The following is a 23034-nucleotide window of genomic DNA, read 5'->3' as shown; positions in this document are numbered from 1 at the left end:
GTGAAGTGCAATGAAAAAAAAAAAGACTTACGCTATTGCAATAATACATAAAACTCAGATGGCATTTATACTATAACAGCCACCATAAGGCCAATATTAAGAACAATTTCTTGAATTATACCCACTTCCTATTTTGACCCATGACCTTACAACTTCATCCTGTAAGAAACTTCTGCAGCCATTGACCATCAAGTAATTAATAACACAAAGGTGTGGAAGGACATTAAGAACTGAATGTTGAAAGTGGATAACAGAAAGCACCACTACTGCTACTACTTTAGCCACTATTTCATACAAAGTCGCCCTGACCATTGTATATTGTATACCATGTTTTAAGTGTATAAACAGTAAGCTCTTAAAGCTTATACAAAACTTTAGATGAGGTAATAATGAATACTGTAATATTAAAAATAAATTGTGTGAAAGTTAGTATTTTTGTATTATTTAACTATCATAACCTTCACCCCACATTTGTTTGTAGTTCATAACATGAACAAAGGACAAACACGTCAGTTTGTAAATACACAAACATCATTGTCATGATGAAAGAATTAGAACAAAGAAGTGTGTGTGTGTGTGTTTCTTATAGCAAAGTCACATCAGGCTATCTGCTGAGTCCACTGCAGGGAACTGAACCCCTGATTTTAGCATTGTAAATCCAAAAACTAACAATTGTCGCACAGGGGACTAGTATAAAGAATCACCAAAAAAAAGGTCAAGTGGATTTGATAATACCTAGAAACTGAAGTGTTTTCAAACAGTCAACTGTTCTTCAGGTGTAGAAAAGAAGAATAATCAACTATATGAAAGTGTTCGAGTTTCAGAGTCTTTTGAAATCTGTTCTCTAATTTGCATTATAAATCCTATAAATAAGTTTTAAAAAAAAGTGAAAAACATAATTTGTTTGAATAAATTATTTTTACAACAATAGGTTTTTGTTCAAGTTTCAAACTACATTCTACATAATCAAAACTATTGTCTAATTCATAAAGAATTACAATTCCTTCAAATCTAAATTTTCTATGATACATAATACATTAGCTACTTTATGTCTATTACATATATGTGCCTGGCTACTTACTAAAGCAAATCACAGTGTGCTTTGAATATTTCTTCGATTTTACTTTTTTGCAATTTATAACTTCTTATTTCACACACAGCCTCTAAGACCATACAATAATGGTTCTCATCAAAGTTGATGGCAACTCTTTTCTTCTCTAATTGTGTTTTACTGGACAGTTATCTTTTTCAAATTTTCTAAAAAGAAACAGCCTAGTAGGTTAAGCACTTCCCCAGATTTTCACATTAATCAATGTTTATGAGTTTTAAAATTCTGGATATCCATATTTTAACAAATTACTTTTTGATAACCACATTTTATAAAATGGCAATCTGATGTGTGTGCACACTTAACCCTGTCCATCATCCTACCAGGACACCACTACCTGTAATTAATTACTGCATGCTCTGATTTTTGCTTATGTCTTCGTATCATTATTTTGTTGTTGTAAGTACACATAAGGTGTTTCAAAACTCAGAAATTAATATACATTTTCATTAATAAGTCAATAAATACAAGTATAAACTGTTTATGGTGTTTAGGATTAAATACTTCAGTGAGTGTTTCATTCATTCAAAAATGAAACAAAATGATCATTAGTATTACTCATTAATCACAAGTTTTTGACAAATTCAGTATATGTTAATGCTACTGCAGCAGTGAAAATATAAAGTTCACTATACATCCACCTGTTTTTCTCGTTCTGCAGGTTGCTTTTGATCAAAATCAATGGCCATTCTTGCATTAGGGTCAGGCTTTTCTCTGATTTTTTCCATTATGAATTCATGAACTTGTATAATTCCATCCATACTACCAGTAACAAGACAGACTCTTTCTGTTGTCCCTGAGAAGTAAAATAAAAATTTAAAACTACATGGTCTGAAAAATGAAACTAAACTAAAAAAGCATACTAAAATTCACTGCATTTAGTAGCAGAAACACAGGAATTTTTAATTGAAACTGTCAAAAGGAAAAAAAAAATATTCTCATGAAAGTAACACAGAAAATACTATAGTGATGTTTCAAAGGGTGAACAAAACTGTGAAACCTGTGTTGAAAACATGCAAATTAGTCATTCCAGCTGGGAAAGTATAAAAAATTATTTAGCCATTTGAAATGCTCAACATTAAAGCACTGGGAAGTTTCCAGGATTGTTGATGCAATGCATTTTTTTTTTTGAGATTTTTCTTTATAATAAGAAAAAAAGTTGAGGAAGCATACTGAATACTGTTATTATTTCTTGAATAGCCAGTAGGTTGCATATTGGCTAGTGTCTAATATTTAGATCAAAACCCATGACAAAAGGAAGTTACACGCAAAGGGATTAGCAGTATTCTGTAGAGACTTAGTAAACATTTGTTCTTGTATACAATAATATTGCTAGATGAGGGCAGTAGCCAAGGTAACTATGTTGTTTTGTAAATTCAAGCCATATGGTAAAAAGATTAAACAAAATTATCTTACTGAATCTCTTCTCTTTTCACTAAATCTTCATATAACTTTAAGCTTTTCATGTTTCAATTTTCAAGCTTTTGGGTTTGAACTGGAGTTATTCAATACAGTTTTTCTCCTATTTATTTTTAAACAATAAATTGGATAAGACAGTGAGAAATTAAGTAGGATACTGTGAAGAATACTTATTTCATAATGAAGACTTTTGAAACAGGAAACGAATAATTCTGAGAACAATAATGACCATCTTGTGGTCATTTTTATTGGTTTTGACATTTGTGGGATAACTTATCACAATATATACATAAAGAAGTTCAAATATCTGGCACTTTTCTCATCTCGTGAGGTCTTTGACTTTTCCTTCACATTCTCAATCTTGTCCATGATTGTACCAATAAAAGTTTTGGATTTTGCATACCATGCCCACTACATGTTCACATTTCAACCTTGAAATGTTGGTTGCTTCATCAAGCATGCCACTGATGATTGTTGCTGCAACCTGAACATCTTCAGATATCAAAACTGGTCAAGAGAGCTTAAATTTCTTGTGAAGTTTGAGTCCCAGAACTATGTTATTGATGCAAAACTTGCATAGTATCTTTGCCACTTCTACACTGATAGGACATAACCAGCAGCATGCCCAGCCCAGTACAGATCAGTAATACTGAATCAGAGAGAGTTCTGTATCACAGATCCACAAGCCATAAATACACTATCAAAAACAGACTGCATGTTGATAACATGTGCTTTGGTTAGTATAAACCAAGTTACAGTGGCCACAGATAGTCATCAAATACAGAAAGTCCAATTTTCAATTTTTTTCCATGTTGACCTCCAACATACTAAACCTTTGAACTCTATGATCTGTTGAATTTTTCAACCACTTGAGCACATGGTGTACAACAGCGAAATTAGCTCCTATGCTTTGTATGAGAGTAGACAGGTGGCGGCTACATAAAGCCTTGAATATTCTCTCGTAATCCTCTATAAAAGGAATTTACAGGTTGGCAAGTGTTATGTTCAATAGTTTTACTGTTTTTTACAACAACCTATTACTTCAATTATCCAACACACTTGTATTACAAGTTTAAAAGGTTTGTATTCCTTTGCAAGATGTTGCTTTCATTCCTTTTGATAAAAGAATCATATCTGGGTTTTCAAATGCAGTTCATGAGGTAGATTCATAAATTCTCCATCTACAGCTGCTTCATCACCAAGTTGTATCTAGATGCAAATGTTTACAATGTTATTCTGGAATATGTGATTAGTAACTGCTGGATCACCAGCTCACTCATCATCACAGCATGTATCAAATGTCTGCACAATGTATCTGCAAGTTAATAGTTTCACAAGTGGATATTGCTTGTACACAATAACATCTCTGGAATAAATACAGTCCTTACAGATATGAAACTCTGAAGACGTGATCGAACTAAGAGTTGCTCAGTCCAATCAGGTCATTGGTTTCACTAGAAGTTAGCCTGAAAAAAACATTTCACATGATAATCAATCATAACTATTCTGTTACAGTTGGTACCATTGATATAAATGACATCTTTCTTTTCTTTTTGAAGTTATCTTACTAAATTCCCCTTGCATAGTTTTGAAATGTATCTTCTTCTTTCCTTCACACCTCATTGGATGCACATTTGTATTCCTTCAGTGTGAATAACATTATTTCCTGTTTACTAAGTGTAGCAAAACAATATTGGTTCCATAATTCCAAAAGTGTCTCAGCTTCGAGGGATAACTTCTAATGCATGTGATTTGCTCTATTAATAAATAATTTGTGCAGTGGTTGCTTTTTTGCCTATTGTACATTTGCACCACAAAATAAGAAGACTGAATATTTCAAATTATTAAAAAACATGAATCTTGACATTTTACATTAAATGATAGTTTTATGACAAAACAGCACACTGTCTTTAATAAAATATCACCTCTTGATATGTTCCACATATAACAACGTACTTAAATATGGCACTAATAATAAAAAATGTTGGAGAAACTACATGAAATAAAAATGACTACATATGATTTGCTGCACATGGAAAAATAAGGAAGCAGAAGTTAATTTCTGCAAATATACCATATGGAAATTCTATTACAGGTAAAAAAACTTCTATGGTAAATATTTATTTTTTTGGATACAAAAAGTGGGTGCTAATCTTTAAAAATTAGTATTATTTTTTAAAAAGAGGGTATGGTAATCAGACAACCTTTGTAGCCATTATAAGTTCTACTATAACATCAACTAAATGAGATACAATTGCAGATATCCAGCAAAAATGTTTGTTAGAAGCAATTCCAATTTTTACACAAACCTGGATAATAGTCATTAGTCTTAGACATCTTAATCCTTGCACCAGTTTCTTTTTGTAGCTGAGCAACTGTCTCACCACCCTTACCGATGATTGCTCCAGCAGCCACAGAGGGTACAAGTATTTTGAAATGATACATGCCATTGACTGAAATGATAATAATAACTTGCAATACTTTTTACATTGTTTATAACATGAAATTTATAACATCTATTATTGTTAATACTTAAACTTCATAACAGTGAAACTATAAAATTTATTATTTCATCAGTTGAAAAACTACAGATACAACGAACACAAAAACATTCTTATCATCTTCTATGGAAAAGCTTTTTTTTTCAGAGTCATTCAAACAGTTTATATTATGCAAATATTTACTTTCAACAGCTTTATTTCCTTAATAACCCAGCCAGTTTATATACACTTAGGTGTTCAGTATATCTGGATTGAAAAATTTTAGTCTATTTCTTACTTATCTGCTCATGTATTCAATCAAGTCAAAGATTCATGTTTTAGTACCCAAATTTTTTCAGTGGTTTGTTTCTGAATTTCACACAAAGCTACACAAGGGCTATCTGCATTAGCTGTCCCTAATTTAGCAGTGTAAGGTTAGAGGAAAGGCAGCTTGTCATCACCACCCACTGCTAATTCTTGGGCTACTCTTTTACCAATGAATATTGGAATTGACTGTCACATTATAATGCCCCAATGGCTGAAAGGACGAGCACGTTTGGTGCAACAGGGATTCAAACCTGCAACCCTCAGATTATGAGTTGAACTCCTAAATCACCTGGCCATGCAGGCCCCTTTTTCAGTAGAATACATTTTGTTACCATAAAACTAGAACAAATTCAAAAGAAACTTAATTCTATCATGATAATTTTTCAGTAGTTTTTTTTTCTGAAAATGATTGTGAAATATTAACTTTCAAGTCTGAACAAATTTATTTATTAAATTTGAACAGTGAGTTATAGTAGTATGTGTATTTAGAAAAGAATATAAATATTGCACAATATAGTAGCTTGCAAGATTTTCAAACACAAAGTAAAATGTGATAGGTGCATGCAAGTATGAGATTCCCAGCTCTAGAGTATTCCAATTAAAACTAATATCTGAAGAAACAGTCACACAATACTTAAACATACAGGATTAGTAGTAGGTTATAATACTGACAGCTTTAATAGTTCTACATCATTGCTGATGACCAGAGATAAAAAAAAAACATGCAATAAGCTGCATGTGGCTAAAAATAAGCAGTATCAATATAAGACAGAATCTTCCATTAAATGAGATCAGTTTCAAGCCATTAAATGAAGCCAATTTCCATATTATTTAATGTTAATTAAGTAAAAACAATACAATCTACTTTTACAGGCATACAAACCAATACTTTTAAAAGACATGATTGTAATTCATTTGGTTACTGTGGGTTATAATGCTGATGTTAGGTTTAAAAAGTTTAACAAGATAGGCCTACAATACCTGGAAAATTTTTAAAAATTGATAAGTTTTTTGTTTCTTTTACAAAACTCAAGGATAGATTATAAATATGATGTTCTATCCAGAAGAGCAACTCAGTCAATATATTTTCAATTTTTGTGAAGCATTTAAAACCATGTCAGGATTCATGCATACTGAATTACTTTGTGCAAAGAAACCAATTTTTGCATTAGTGTATTGTAGTTAATACTATTTGTATAAAGCCTTCATGGCTGAAAGGGTGAGCACATGTGTATGTGTCTGTACGTATTACAGATTAATTACTCTGTTATGCTACATCACATGGATTTTCTGTGATTAGCTTGTAGAATTCTTGACTACCAGCATACAAACAAGGTTTGTTTTTTGTGAAAGTTTAAATTAAATTATGAGCAGTTTCTATATATGTAAAAATTTAAGGTTATTGATTTAAATGTTATTTTTTGTCACTACAACTACACATATTATATTAAATAGAGCAGACAAATATCACTTTAATTTAGCTCAACCATCTGTAAACAAGATATTGTTTTGTTTTCACTAATCTACAAATTTAAACAAATATTTCTTAAAACTAGAAACCCAGTCTTTTTGAACCTTGACCATGTGCTGTAGTAAATATACCATTCCCTCTTCTAAACTCAAGTAGCTGTGCATAGCATTATTATTTTATCTATAATCACTTGACTTACTTTTGATTAATATGCACTGTATCTTACAAAAAAAAGAAGACTAAACCTATATCTAATATCATTAAAAACTAAATAAATGTATTTGTAATACTGAAATCACTCTGTACCACAGCCATCTCATAATATCTTGATTCATTAAACAGTAAATATTTTACAATCCTGCTGATGAAATATAGAAACCACTTGCATACACTCTTGAGTACAATTCCTGTAAATAGTAGTTGTTTTGATACACACTTTTATTTTATTGCTATGCCTCACACTTCCACAAAAATTAGATATGTTTGAAATTTCAAGTTAAAATATATCTTATTCTTTTAAAAGGTGCTCAAAGTCCAATAAGTATTTGAATGACAATTAAAAAAAAATTAAGTTCACCCGTGAAGACAAAAAAAAATCAAAAACCAAACAGCATTTCTCAACCTCAGGATCACAAGAACCAATATACAATTCAAAACAGAAATCTACAGAAAAATCACCCATACTGGACTCAACATTCCCTTGGACTCAGCACATGAAACACAACAAAAACTCAACACATTAAGAAATCAAATGAACACAGCCACAAAACTATGCTCACCTAATGAAATTAACAATGAAATCAACCAAATAAAACAATACTTCAACATCAAAAAATGATGACCTACAAAAGTTGTTGAGAAAAATTACACACATGCACCTCGATCAACAACAAACAATAATTAATCCCAAGCAACAACAAACTACAAAATTTATGCTGCTGCATATATTCCCGATATCAGTGGAAAAAATAACCCACATTTGGAAAAAAAACTTAACAAAACACAACATTCCAGTAAACACCAAATTTATTCAAAAACAAGGTACAAAACTAAAAAACTCCATACTATGTAAAAACTACACTGACAAACACAACACCAACATTATTTATAAAACACAATCCAACAACTGCAATGAATCCTATGTGTATCCTATGTTGGAGAAGCATGCAGAAAATGGAAACCAGATAAAAACTACACAAAAAAAACACCTTCACACATTTTTGAGCACTACAAATTAAATACACACAACATAACCATAGAAAACATCTAGATACAAAGTATGGAAACAAATATAAACAAATGCAAAATCAAAGAAGGCCTACCTATACAACAACTTAAACTAAAATTAAACCAATATAAAGGAACACCATTATATTTATACTAACTAATAACCTAACATACAACTTCATTGGCCCCTACAATCCCATACCCTATTACACTCCTGTCCCTAAGACATGTGCCTGGCAACAGTGAAGTGCAAACTCTCTTTGTTAACCTGAAGATAATCTAAGAAGGTCAAAACGTAGTTCTGTAGTTTATTTTATTTAAAGTTTTAAAGCCCATACCAGCCATTTTGAGAAACAATTTAGTGATAATACATTAGGTTCTGAAGAATAGTATCAAATGAATAACACACTGAGATTTAGTGTAACTGAGTAACTTGCTATAAAATGGTTACTAGCAAAACATCAACACAAACATTTTTGACAAGATACACTGATAAAACACTTAAAACAGTCCTACTCTTCCTTGTATTTGCAATATGATAGGATGCACAATTTCCCATCCTTAAATATAACAGTGTTATTCAATTTTGTTTTAAACATACAATAAATAAAATATCGACATAAGAGAAAATAATGAATTTTTATTTACTACAAGAACAGTGATTCTTAACTATAGTGTATCATTAACATTATGATCATAGGTAATGTTGGATACACCTTAGCATTTCTATAGTTTTGTGTCTTTGCTATTAATTTTGTTTATAACATAGTTAAATATTCAAATGTGCATAGGGATGATTTACCAGTCTGGTTGCATATTGGAAAAAGAATGTTAACTTTAACTCTGAATTTAATATGTGTATCTAAACAAAATGTTGTAAGCTTTAAGTGAAATATAAAGTCTGTTGTATTAAAAAATTCAGACACATTACAAAATTGTTTGTATCCAAGATATGTTTGTGAATTAACAACTTAGTCTGACTCAGTCTCTGACAATACAAGATGAATGATGTTCACACAAAAAATAAAAATACTTTTGTCCATCATACAATTTGCATAGCCTCTAGCACACCTGAAATGCATATCTACAGTTTTTCAGCATACTTAAATATCATAAGTGGGACTCAGTGATAATTGAGTCCTCCACATTTATTACCCTTTTTAGCAGTTCTTACGATTTATGCCACCATATTTACTCTCTTTTACTATGAACTGCCACTAAACCAGCAATGTAAGGTGACATGAATTGTTGATAACTCTGCCATCACACATGATATTGTGCCACATGAAACTCTGTAAATGTGATGGCAATCATATTCTGATCCCCACCCATGAACATAAATCTATGTGAAACAATGTATTATTGATCTGCAAGTGTCTTAGAACAAGTTGTTTTTCTATTCCTACAGTGTGAAAAAAGAAATTTACATAAAGGTAATTTTTACAACATTTTTTACTACTTCAGAATGTTATTAATAAATCAACTTTCTTATATTTCTTTATGCAATCATATTGGTTTGCACTTTTTATATGGTATGGTAAAGTAAATTTTGTTTTATATACTAACTGGCTATTCTATTAAAACTGTTGCCTACTGTTGGATACAACCTCTACATTTTTATCAAAATAAATAACAAAAATCCATACACAGCAAAGCAAAAACTAGATGATACTGAAAGGTGTGTTATTGAACTGTTTGAAGACTATACTCCTAAACCAAGTAATATAATATAGTTCATTAAATCCCTACAAATGAACTGTGAACCAGAATATGAATGCTGGCCAAGTATGGTGAACAGAGTCACTGTTAGCACTTTAATATTGGACGTTATGAATGTGGTGACTTGTCCATCAAGATGGAAGTGCATTATTGTGAAGTGAGCACAAAATGCCCTATCAATAAGAAATATTTTATACATTACTCATCCTATTAAAGGAATTAAAACCCCAATTCCTAGTCAGAGATTATCTGTCACACCATTACATTACTTGCAGAAGCTTGAAATATTCAAATCCAATAAACAATTGTGTACTTCAAAATAAGATAAACTGCAGATTATTCAATGTCACAAGTTTGTGCCTTAAGCCTACTGAAGCTGTATTTTCTTTTTACATCCAAGATAAACAGTTTTTAGATTCATTTTCAGCTGTCATATATGTGATATTCTTTTCTTTTGTTGAATGAACATACTCTGACAAATTGTTCATTCTATAACCTTGTTCAAGTGTATTTTCCCACCCATCTGTCATCATTTTTTTGGAATCCATGATTTTCATCCACTGAAAGTGTCTGATGAATGGCTGGTCAAAGAAATTTAATGTTCATGCTAGAGAGACACTACTATAATATCCTTTGGAAAGTTGGAAAGATCATTGTTTGTATCCATTAACTTGCACACTAAAATGGCACATGGTTTAATTATTACTTCAGTTTGAAACTAAAGAAATACCAGTGTATTTATTTATTTAGTGTGAATAAAGCCTTAATATATCATTTCTAGATTTATTTGTAGTTTAGATTAAAGGCTAAGCTAATGCCACAAAGTCATTTTGCTTTGGATAAAAAAAAAAACACTGCTATATGGTTAACAATAGATAAATACTCAGTTTAACATTAAATGTCAATGATGATTTTTTTAAGCAAAAATGTTATTCTAAAAGTGATGGATAGCTTAAATTTTGTCTAGCTAAAACTTGGCCTTATTATTACACATATCTGGAAAAAAACCCGTTTCATAAAACAGACTTAGAACATTCCTCCATTTACAATATAAAGCAAAACATAATGTAACTATCTCATGAAACAGTTACCAGTTTCTATAATTTTCCACTATAAAACTTAACATATGGGAATTAATTAGCATATGACCTTGACTAAATTTAATTATTCTAAATTAGAAGTTATGGAAATTTCAAAAGTCTTGTAAATATGAAACACATGACAGTAGAGTAAGATACATGGTATTTTTCACACACTCCCTTCTTTCTTATCTTAAAAGCTTAGCTTGAAGCTAATTTCAATTTAGGCCTAAAACTAATTTGGAAATTAGAATTCACTTCAGTTAAACTGCATAAGAATTGTAACCCTGGGTGAGAGTGAATACAAATTTAAAAGAATGGAATATGATAAACAGCACAGCAATAGACCACAAAAACAACCTATACACAAAATTATCATTTAACACAAGGCCTCATCTATCATTCAGAATACTAACAAAACATGTAACAATATAAAAAACAACTATAAGATGTAAAATAAATGCACAAAACACTTTAGAGGACTGAAATATACTTTTTTATTTTTAAAAGAACAATATAACATAAAATAAAATACATTAAGTGGAAAATATCATACAGAACAGAATACACTTCAAAATATTCTTTATAACAACAAATAATAAAAAATATAATACAGAAAGAAAGAAAATCATTGTTTACATATTTACACAATCCAAGTGTCCATTCACCTCACACAAAAATAACATTTTAAAAATACACATTACAAAATGATACTTTAAAATATTAGTTGATTAAAATGGATGAGAAAACAACTCATCACCTTACAAAATACATACAATAACAAGTAGTTCCATTTAAACTTCAAAACAAAGATATGAAATGGATCTATGAAAATGCAGAAAATAAAAGTTCAGAAATTCAAAAGTTTACAAAAAACAATTGAAAACAAAAGAAATTTGAAAAAAAAGGATCCATAAAATGTAAGATTTACATATCATCCAAACAGCCATGAAGTATTAGCCTTCTACCAACATTATCTGTATGTTATCCTTTCCTCAGGCCACATTCTTTCATTTTCTCCAACTCGTCCAGAGCTACATAGAGGTTCTCTACTGTTTTAAGGTCTTTCCTTTCTTTCTTTCTGTCACAAGATTGATGGTTATGAAGCAACAAATGGAAGAAATAACCAGAAATTTGCTAACCTTTCAATACAACACCACTCATCTTGGGAAAGTCAGGAGCTGAAATGCAGTTTGGCTCCTTCACTGCCTCTCCTTTACTTCTGATGGTAAAGTCATATGGAAAACAGGAAATGCTGAGAACTCCTCTAGCCCACATTGATTAGCTTGAAACCTGAAGATGCATCTGCATCAATTACTTTGATGTGAGAAGAGTTGTACATAAATTTTCTAGTTACATGATCAGATTGGTATCAAGATCTAGAAAATTGTCAAAGACTAAATTTAAACTTAACATACAATTAAAAAGTTAAAAAGACTTGAACAGTTGCTGGTCAGAGAAGTGATCAATCTGATCGATGTTTGACGGGAAGAAAGTAATAATATCAGCTCTAATTTCTAACAGATGAATAGCTGAAGCTTCAACACATGGTGGCAATTCACTTCTGAAACCTACATTCCAATTAGTAAAGACATTTTCACAAAATCACCAATGTACAGCTGACTTTCTGCTTAAACAGTTTAGACATACTTATGTAACACTCGAAACATAACAATCCTTCCATTCACGTATCAACATGTGGTTCATTGCTGTGCTCCCTAATGCTAGGTTTAAGCACTTGGGTCTCAGGTATCATAAGAACACTCCATATAACACCCTGGGTGGGACAAACAATTTAAAAAAATATAAAAATACAATTATGCATACGTATATATACAACTAAATGTTAACAACCAAACTGACACAGCAAAATCCTTAATGAACTAATTCTGTATAGAATAGAGTATTACTTGTATTGCTGTTTCAGCTCATCAGTGACTTCACAAACTGTGAAATCCTCTCTGTAACCTTTTAGAGCAGAGTAATGATTAATCTTCAAACCAACCTTACTGCTTTTACATTTATAATAAAACTTCACACTGCACAGCCTGAAAATATAGACAACATCCAGTTGAGTTTCCTAAAACAACTTTGTACTGTAAAACAGATATCCTGATGAAAAAGTTTATATTCAATAACTTAAAACAAAAACTATAATACAGTAACAATTTCATTCATACTCTCCACAAGGGTGCTTTGATCAATTGTACATTTAGACTAAGATAGTTTTATGAATGTTTATTATACATAAGAATGTATATTCATAAACTGCATACAACATATGAATACTTGGATTTTTAAACAGAGTACGAGAACAGTGAAATGTTTCATAATCTCATTTCCAGACTTTGAATTAGCCTAACTGCTCATAACATTATGTATCCACATCTTACAGAACATGTATGCATGCCCAATGCTGGTAACACTAAAAATTTCTAGAAAGACAAAACAATATTAAATAGAAAATATTCTGTGTATACTTCTTGCAGAAACTACACTCAAACAATGATGTAATCACACGAGATTTGAATGTTATGTACATTCTTATTAACCTTCACTAAGTGTATGAAAACTTTTCCAATATGCAGACTTATTTTTCATCAACCCAATATTTAATGCATGCATTTGAGGAATCTGTAACACGTAAACTTTCTCTCCATTTTGTTCACAGCATATTTACAGGTGTATCTCATGCAAGATGAGAACTAAGAGTTATATACAGCAGGACATCTACAAACAAACTGAAGTTATATTCAACCACTGTTAAGAACATATTTCTAACAGTGTCAACAAGTTCATATGAATCCTAACTATCATTAAGAACTTGTTAGTCACTAATGTTTTAGGTTCACTAAATATCACCATGCACTGTTTTCAATGGTCATAACTGACTATACAACATAAAAATAACATACAAATATTTCTATGGATTTCAAACCTGTAGCTTGAAAGTTAAGAAATGCAACTTCCTTCCAGTTGTAAAACTCAGATCTACATGAGCTGTATAGAACATGTTCTTACTGCTGATATTTTTCTATCTCTCAGAGATGTACAACCCAGGATCCAACACCACTGCTTCAGCTGAGCATCTAAAAGCATTACTCACGAGTGGTGTCATTTGTCCCCCTCCACAACTTCTCATAAATATACATTTTCAGCTCTTCTTCATATTCAACACATTTTCAAACATTGTGCAATTGCCAAAACATGAAATCTGATGAATTGAGATACTGCAGCATAAGATATTCCAACTAACCCTTAGTAATGAAATGTAACCACTTTACATATTCTGTAACTTTTGTGTTACACAAGATCTCTGAAGTAAAAGCATAACTTCACATTTACACATTAACATATTCAGAGGTTGTGTACTTCTATACATTCAACCATCTACAATGGCCATGCTTAACCTGCTACACAGCAAGTGGCATCCAAGCAAGATTTGGGACTTTTAAACTTTTGTCACTGAAAGTTCTTCTTTTTACATAAGAGCCATTTATCAATGGAATACTCACAATTTACATAACTCATTATCATCATTAAGATTTTGAGTTTCACGTCAGTAGGATCCAGAATACAGTTAGTCTACACATGGATAAGCTTGCATCTACCAGACGAGAAAAAGCATTTCCTTTTCCATATTACCAACACAAATACTGTTGTACAGCTGTGTTATTCCTGCAATATTGTATTCAAAATGCAACCATACCTTCCAGTGATAAATTCTCAAATATAAAACTAACAGGATAAAAATAGTCATACACATTATCATACATGTATAATCTTGTTTCTTGATAATACAGATTATGTATATTGTTATTTAAGAAAGTGGGTTCCAGATTCTTGTTAATCTCATGTACACAGAAATAAAAAACAATGCACAATGAAACACAGAAAATGTTAACCACCGACTCCAATGCTGATACATTTTGACTGACAAACAACTTCTAAAATTTTATCACTTCGTGTAGAGAAGTAATAATAAAAAGTATGCATTAAGATGGAGTTTTTGAAGTCAAGAAATATATTCTTAATTTTCAAATAATTAAAAACTGATTTAAATCGACCTATTAACACTGTTTGCAATTTTTGAAGCTGAAAGAAAAATAAGCAAAATAGAATGACCACTGGGGAAGACAGTGATGGAAACCTCCCCCTTGCAAGGAAAAAAAACAAAACTATTCCTGCCCTCACAAACAGGGGTGAAGTTACTTGAAAATATCAAAACTGTAAACAATTCTTCTTGTATTATACCATTATGCTGTTCAGCAGACATCAGCCTTTGATTTGCATATGCCACAACATTCCCCTTTACTCATGACATCATTGTTGAGATTCCTTTCTCACCAGCAACTTCATCTGTAATGAACTGAATGTATTTTATTGTACAAGTTAACTTAACAATATCTCTTAAAACTAGAGTTCATCTTAGTTAGTATTGAAAGTGGTTCCACTATGCTATAAAAATTGTTCACAGAGCATCCATAAAATGATGCAATACAAAAAAGGCTACACAGTAGTTATTTGTAAAATAACTTTTCCCTTAGACACTCCATCATTACTCGCTATGTACTACTATATTCTACTATATGCAACTGTATGATAAAACACATCTGACTTCATTTTCACACCTGTTTTTTGTAAATGTAGAAATACATGCCAGATTTCCAACTATGGCCTGAAATGTGCAACCAAACATCAAAATAGTGTTGACATATAGAGGATGTTATTCCCATTGTAACCCAAATAACAAGTTCCCTCATCTGTCAGAACTAACTACAGTACTATACAGGCAATGATGGGCAATTCCATCCTTCTGCTTAAGATCTGACTTAGCACTGATTGTATCCTTGGTGGTCCAAGGAAGCCTTTATGGTAGTTGCTTTATATGTCGCACAATTTCTAGTACCTTTCTGATACACTGACAAATTCCATCAGTAATTTTCCATGTTTTATCTTCTGATCTGGACATAGACTGTCTGAATAGTTTTCAACCAGAGACTTCAGATGCACTAACATGTATGTGTTTCCATACTGATACAGTAAGGCTGAAGTAGCACTAGTTACACTGCAAGTTCTAGTCACTTTTCCTTTGTGCACTGTCACAAAGATTATTATATTTACTGCATAAATACCACAATTATAATCCATAACCAAATTATATCTTGATCAAGAAGAAATAACTATCCAAGAAACATGGTTTGGTTTTGAATGAAAACAGTTTCAGACATCACTCCAACCACAGTATTATGTGGTTGTGCAGTCTGAACCTTTTACTGTTCTTGAAACAAAAATACACTACTTTCACATTAGATCCAGTGATATTATCTACATATGCTCTTGCAGCCCAGCACTTCTATGATGCTTGTATGATTTCACCAGTTGCAGTTCACTTTGTGCATTGGATATAATGACAAAGAACTTCTGCAGAATTTTTAAACCCAAAATGCCAATATCTGAGACAAGTTCACATACTTATAACACCAACAATGATACAGAAAGGTGTTTCTACATCCATCACAAATCTATCACCCTTTCTTGAGAAAAACTCTGTACTTACTGGATGTAATGGTGACTTATATGTCACTGATTGAGAAGTCAAGTAGCATTTTAACCACTCCTGTACAAAAACAAACTTAACATGCATCCACATAATTTTACATTAACAAACTTCATCATTTAGAGCATCTAGAGCAAGATCATTTATGCTAAGCAGCAGGTAATGTGTCATTTGACCACAGGTCCATGAATTCCTTAAAAAACAGATTTCACTAAAGCCCTGAAAAATGGAAACAAAATTCTGTTTTTTGCCAACTGTAGAAAAATCAACTTTCCATAATTTGACAATAATCACCATGAAGCTGGTGCCAATACAGGCATTGAATCCTATTTAGTGCTAGAAGTCAAACATTACACCAGATAAACTTCTGCTCCTGTTTACTTGTTTGATACATTGCCATAACAATGATGAAACTGCTCAGTACTAGAGGTTCTTGGTGCATTATATCAGGAATTCTCTCTTTTTGAGAAGACTCCTTGGTAGATTCAGGCTACATAACATGTGAAGTTTGCTAGCAAGCATGCCAGTATGAGGTGGGTAAGGTTGGGTGATTAAAATTATTGTTCACTACTGTTCATTTTTTGCTGCCACCCAATGTGGCTAACATACAGATTACTCCAGGATGTTTCAGCACAAGTCCAGATAATTATTCAATTTCCATGATTTTTCAATCATTGACCCTGAGTTTAGCTGAGATACAGTAGAACAACTAATATTATCAGTGGTTCTGGATAGATCAGTCAATGTTTCAACTGTCTCAATGTGTTGAATGAACAAATCTATTAATCACCTGCTCTGCTATGCTGGTTGTGTGTTGTCTCAGTGTGTTGAATGAACAAAGCTCTGAATCAGTAGATAAATGATATAATTTGGTGAAAAAAAAACAGAGGAAACTGACTGCCATTTCTTCAATAACTAGATCCTGGACATTACATTAGAATTCTGTCTTCATTGGGGTAAGCTACATTACTCAGGGTATTAATTTAGCATGCACTTGCAAAGATTTGAGACTCTTGGACATTGTATGAAGAGCACAATAAGGAATTTGTTGTGGTGGAAGAAAGAAAGAATGCCTGGTGTGAAGCAGAATAAAAAGAAATTTCATTAACTGAAGACTAAAGAATGACTAATTGTTGGAAATGATCATTGCCTTGTAGTTATAGTTAAATATAATAAATTGTAGTGAGTAGCAAATTAAACAAAACAGACTGCAATTTATTTGAAAATTAATTAACAGTAAAGCATACACAATCAGCATGCATTATGTTAAAGAACTTTAAACAAGGATGAAACTTCAGATGCAAGTACTTCAACAATTTAGAAAAATATTTGTTTGAAAATATCATATTTGCTTTCACATTTAATTTTCTCTCTCTGCACTAAGCTGATAACTTTGAAAATTGTTTCACAATAGTCCATAAATGTCTCTACTCAATGTGACAATTGTAGAACTGTCATACAATATATATACAAACACAAGATAAATTATGAAATATTGCAACTACCTCAAGAAACAGAAGAGTTTCTTTGATACTCTGCTATAGAAACTAACACCTAGGACTAAAATGCTGCATGAACTTGACCATGATTTAGTATGTTTTGAATTAGAAGTTCAGGAAATTTCAGACGTTTTTATAAAATGTCAAATGAGACAAGTATGTATGTATGTATGTATGTATGTGTGTGTGTATGTATGTGTGTATGAAATTTTAATTTCTTACTACAAACATTTTCTCAATATGATGGCATTTTATGTCTCCAATATATGATATTCAGCAGGTGGTTTACTTGAGCTTGAACACTTTACAAATTGTTTTGTTAAAGAGAACACACCTACATTTCTGCAGCATATATTAATACCTCAGTAATAATAACAGATTCACACTTTGAAATGTAAAGTAAGGCCCTATTAGTTGAAAACATGCAAATTCGTTATAAAAAGAAAAGTTCTGTGGAAGTGTTGTTGTATTTAGTAAATTGTGGGCAAGAATATATAATGCTAAGATTGTCTTTGGCTTGATTACAAACATAATAGTTGATTCTCCCCTATTTCATGGATGCAACTACCTAAAGTTGTGAAGTATATTTTACCTAAATTTCTAAAAACAACTATATATTCAACCTTCTATTTTAAGTATGTTTATTAATGATTTAGCATATATAAACTACAAATTATTCTCAAAATATTAATACTAACTGTATAGGATAAAGTTGACAAATATTTTCAATCATTATCCAAAAAAGGAATTGTCTGAATTTAAACATAATATACACCTAATGCATTACAACTGAAATTAAACTGACTAAATTTCATGTACAAAAGTTCTGTAATGACACTACAGCATACCACCTAATGTATTGATACAGTACAAAGTACCTAACAGGTTTGCCATACTATATTTTCATCACTGCGATAAATTAATAGTCACATCTAAAACTTCCGATGTTCACTTAACTTTCTTAACTAATTCTGATTGATGTATAACCTTTATTCTAAATTTCAATTACAGTGTAAATAAATACCTCAATTTATAAACTATTTGTAATATTTGATTTCTAATATTTGTGAAACATTGAGAGTTTGCATCAGCATCACATACAAAGACAGTACCTGTTTCTAACTTTCCACAGTTAGAAGAACTAATTATCTCCATTGAAAATGTAGAAATAAAACCCTAACACTTTTATAATGCAAATTACTTAAAAAAGTATATTCCTATGATTTTAAAAGTAATTTTAAGAGAGATATGTAACAATAACAACATTTTGCCAAGGTGCACTATGAAAATATTACATTAACTTTCTAGCTTTGTCTGTATGTAGTCTAAAAATAAATCCAATTGTGATGGCACTTCTCTTAAAATTAAACCTTGCCCAAAATATACACATGTAAGATTTGAAATTTCAAGTAGTTATAACAATACAGACATTTTTCATTGTCAAACTTTGCACATGTCACAGATATCAATCACACTGAAATATGAAATCTTTACAACAAAATCGAGAGTAAATTCATTTTGCCTTCATAAAATCTTGATGGTGAAACATTATGATAATGAACATAAATAATGTTTTATCATTAAGATTTTATGAAGGCAAAATGAATTTACTCTCAATACTGCATATATTATTGGATGTAATGTATTTATTTTTGTGTGGGTTGGGTTATTTAAGATTATCTAATAAAAATAATGCTCAGTTCAAACCATATAACAATAATGAATTTATTCATTTTTCTAAGTCCACCTGCTACAGGCTACATTCATTTTGACACAGGTTGTAGGTTTAAGTTTTAAGTTTAGAAACTTTTCAACATAAACTCTGAAACTAATATAGGCCTAATACAGTAATAACACTTAACAAATTTACTTGACCAATAACAATCCTGACTAATTCACTGATTACTTTATCAATGTTATTTTAATAAACCATCACTTAATCTTTCACACACTGAATTCTCAATAAATACTTCACTAACTTTTCAATCACTGAACTAACTACTTATCCATATCTATAATTAAAATAGCTTGTCCAGACTTTAGTTGGTATCACCAAATTATTGACATCACTGTGAACTTTCTAGGACTACTCTTATGAATTTATTTGTTTTTACAGTAATTGTCTGTTAGTCTGATGGCCCATTATTTAGAAAGTCTGATTGTCTAAAGATGCAAGCTTGTTTGTTTTAAACAGTTAAAATGACTGTTTTGTTAAACACCTCAGGATATGGCCTAGAAACTTCAAAATTCTCATGAATGGATAGAGAGTTTATCACCATTTCTCAAGTGTTATTTTCTAGTATGCATGGATAGTGCTAGCTGCAGTGCCCACATATTTACAAATTATGATTGGATTTGGGAATCTAGCTCTTCTGAGATCATAGACATAACAGGTTGTTATTCTTATGCTCCTGCTAATATGTACCCTTTAAATTTTTCTTTTGAGATTGTATTTATCTATTATGCACCTACAAATTTGTTTATTTATTCAATTTTGACTTATAATGAGAAAACCAAAAATCTGACTGTATAATTCATGTGATACTGAGTGTTCAAAACAAAACAAACCATCTTAATTAGAACAATGAAAATATAGTTTACAAGAATATGATCACAGTTTTGATAACTATTCAATAACAACTAAAAATACAGTGAAATTAATATGTTTATAAATATTTATTTCAAGAATGTAATCATGTGGTTTTACTTCAACTCTGAAAAACAAAATTCCAAACAATTTCAAATCTGTTGCCTAAAATTTCTGTAATTTAAAAAAGAAACATAACAACAATAATATTTTAATGGAGTTGAAAGTCATAAAAAAAGCAAAAGAACAAAGACAGATTTGATAACTTATTTTTTATTTAAAAACAACAATATATATTATGGCACACAAACAATGACCACTACATACTCATGTACACAAGATTTACAGAATATATTATCCACATAATATGCTGCAACATAGACAAGTCAAATTATTCTAAACATAATTAAATGAAAAACAAACAAATCAAACAATATATTAAAACCCACTACTTAAATTATTTGTAGAATAAATATGATATCTTCAAGAACTGGTTTCCACTTTTTAATAATCTTAAATATGATATTTCTCTGTTAAATCTCAACAAAAAATAAATGTCTTGGTCATGCAGCAATACAGTTCAAATATTTATCATAACGTGCCAAAAGCAAATAATCTATAAATAAAGATTTGAGAAGAGCAAACAAACATTTTTCAGCTCTTATCAAAATTGAACATTTCCTTACCTGAAAGTGTATTTCAGTTTCTCATTCTCTTTGCACAGCAAAAAGCTATTACCTCATGCCATTGCTCTGAATATTGTCACATACACCACAAGCCATAAATGATACTCCTACATGTACTGAAGCATACTGTACTATTCTATGAAATATTCTTCATTAGTTTATAGTCATTAAATATTAAAGAAGGCAAGATAATGCATCCTCCATGTGCAGTAATCCTAAATGTATATATCTAGAGAGGATTTACCAAAAGAAAGTTATATCATTTTAGGAAAAAAGCTCCAAGAAACACTGGTACAAATTCATATTAAATTTGACTTTTTCTCTGATGCAATAATTTCAACAATAGAGAGACTGATTTGTTTTCTAATCAGATGTTTAAACAATATCCTCCCAAAATGTTTTGAGTTAAAATTATGCTTAAAAATACAATATGAATGTTTTGTTGCTGTGTGCATGTTCATATGAAACATAATACTTACAACAAATGTAATATTCATCAACATTATTTGTTTTTAAAATTTTGTTATTAATTGGTTAGTGTCTAATGATGATGTTAAGTATGCTGTGTGTGTGTGTGTGTGTGTGTGTGTGTGTGTGTGTGTGGAAGGGGACAAAAACACAAGTCTAAATGTGTGAAAAATCTCAATCTCATATGGCACAAATATAACAAGCTTGAACATGTAGGAGATTATTATCTGTAGGATAAAAGGGCATTGTGTGCTAAGCAGAAACATGGAAAATAGTTTAATCCTACAATGTAGCACAACTTTCAAACTGGATACATATTTATAATTTTAGGCAACTATACTACTTTTTGTCAAATGTGTATTATTTTCACTAATCACTTATTCATGTCAAAAACTTTCTTAAACCATATTTTAAGGCCCAACTATAAACGTGTGCATTAGTGAAGTACATCCAGGTATTGTATCAAAATATAAACACACAGTATCCACAGAATGATGCCAAAAACAAAACTCAATATTCTATTTTAGTGAAAATATCAGTGTTAACAAAAAAAAAAAAAAATGGAGCAATGACAACACAAAATGTGCTTTTAATTTTTTTTATTATAGGCTACTTGAACAGTAAACACATATTACAGAACTGTTTACTGAACATTTACATATAGCTATCACACAGGTGTGATCTCAAAATATAATGAATGTGTACTATAAAAAACACATACCTTCATAATTCTAAGTTTCAAGGTCTTCTATTTCCATATACAGCACCAATTTTCCAGCTGTTTAAATACTAAACAATATTTTGTATGTCTTAATATTTATTTGACTAATACAAGTACACAGTCAGTACAAAGAGGAAGTACGTGACTTCTGATGATTTATACATTTGTACTAGTAGAGGAAATTAATTATTGAAGTATATGTCCGAGGAATATTTTAATGATAATAACACTAATTATAAGAAGTACAGTAATTCTACAGAGCATAAATGCCAAAATATATTCAGAAATATTGATTTAAGAACTACAGCATGAAAATCAGAATTGTTTAATATCATCTATACTAAATTGCAAGTCAAAGTAAAATAGAGTAAAAACAGTCTTTGCCAACATAAAAGAATGCCATAATTATGTAAAACATGTTAGATTTAACATTAGACAGATATATAAATTTATTCCTTTAAAAACTCAATAAAGAAAAAATTCAGTGTTATGTATTTTGCATTTCTGTACAATGTTCTTCAATGGTTAGGTAGGAAGAGTGAAAAGTACTGCTGGACAATTTTGTATGTTCAGTTACACTATGTAACAAAATTTTTACTTTTTCTTGTTGCTGGGCAAAAAGTGTTATTTCCCAATTGCTTATGCCTGAAGTAAATGGAAAAGATGTATTTTTTCTCTTCAAA

General features: G+C 30.7%; 1 protein-coding gene across 5 annotated transcripts in view; it reads right to left on the bottom strand.

The window, feature by feature from the left end:
* LOC143252315 (RNA-binding protein Pasilla-like) overlaps window positions 1-23034 on the bottom strand; it is a 49763-nt gene that overhangs the window by 11910 nt on the left and 14819 nt on the right. For 3 of the 5 annotated variants that reach the window (XM_076504257.1, XM_076504253.1, XM_076504252.1), the window contains exons 2-3: window positions 4837-4980; window positions 1750-1904 (exon numbers count right to left, since the gene is read on the bottom strand). In XM_076504257.1, the coding sequence (XP_076360372.1) occupies window positions 1750-1904; window positions 4837-4972 (291 nt within the window). In that variant the 5' untranslated portion in view covers window positions 4973-4980. Of the gene's footprint in view, window positions 1-1749; window positions 1905-4836; window positions 4981-22351; window positions 22420-23034 lie in introns of all 5 variants that reach the window. The other 2 variants (XM_076504255.1, XM_076504256.1) reach the window with 1 other exon arrangement.

This window comes from Tachypleus tridentatus, chromosome 6 (assembly GCF_004210375.1).
Source record: "Tachypleus tridentatus isolate NWPU-2018 chromosome 6, ASM421037v1, whole genome shotgun sequence".
NCBI classification, from domain to species: domain Eukaryota; kingdom Metazoa; phylum Arthropoda; class Merostomata; order Xiphosura; family Limulidae; genus Tachypleus; species Tachypleus tridentatus.
The sequence above is the reverse complement of the archived record's forward strand: the minus strand, read 5'-3'. Positions and strand labels throughout refer to the sequence as shown.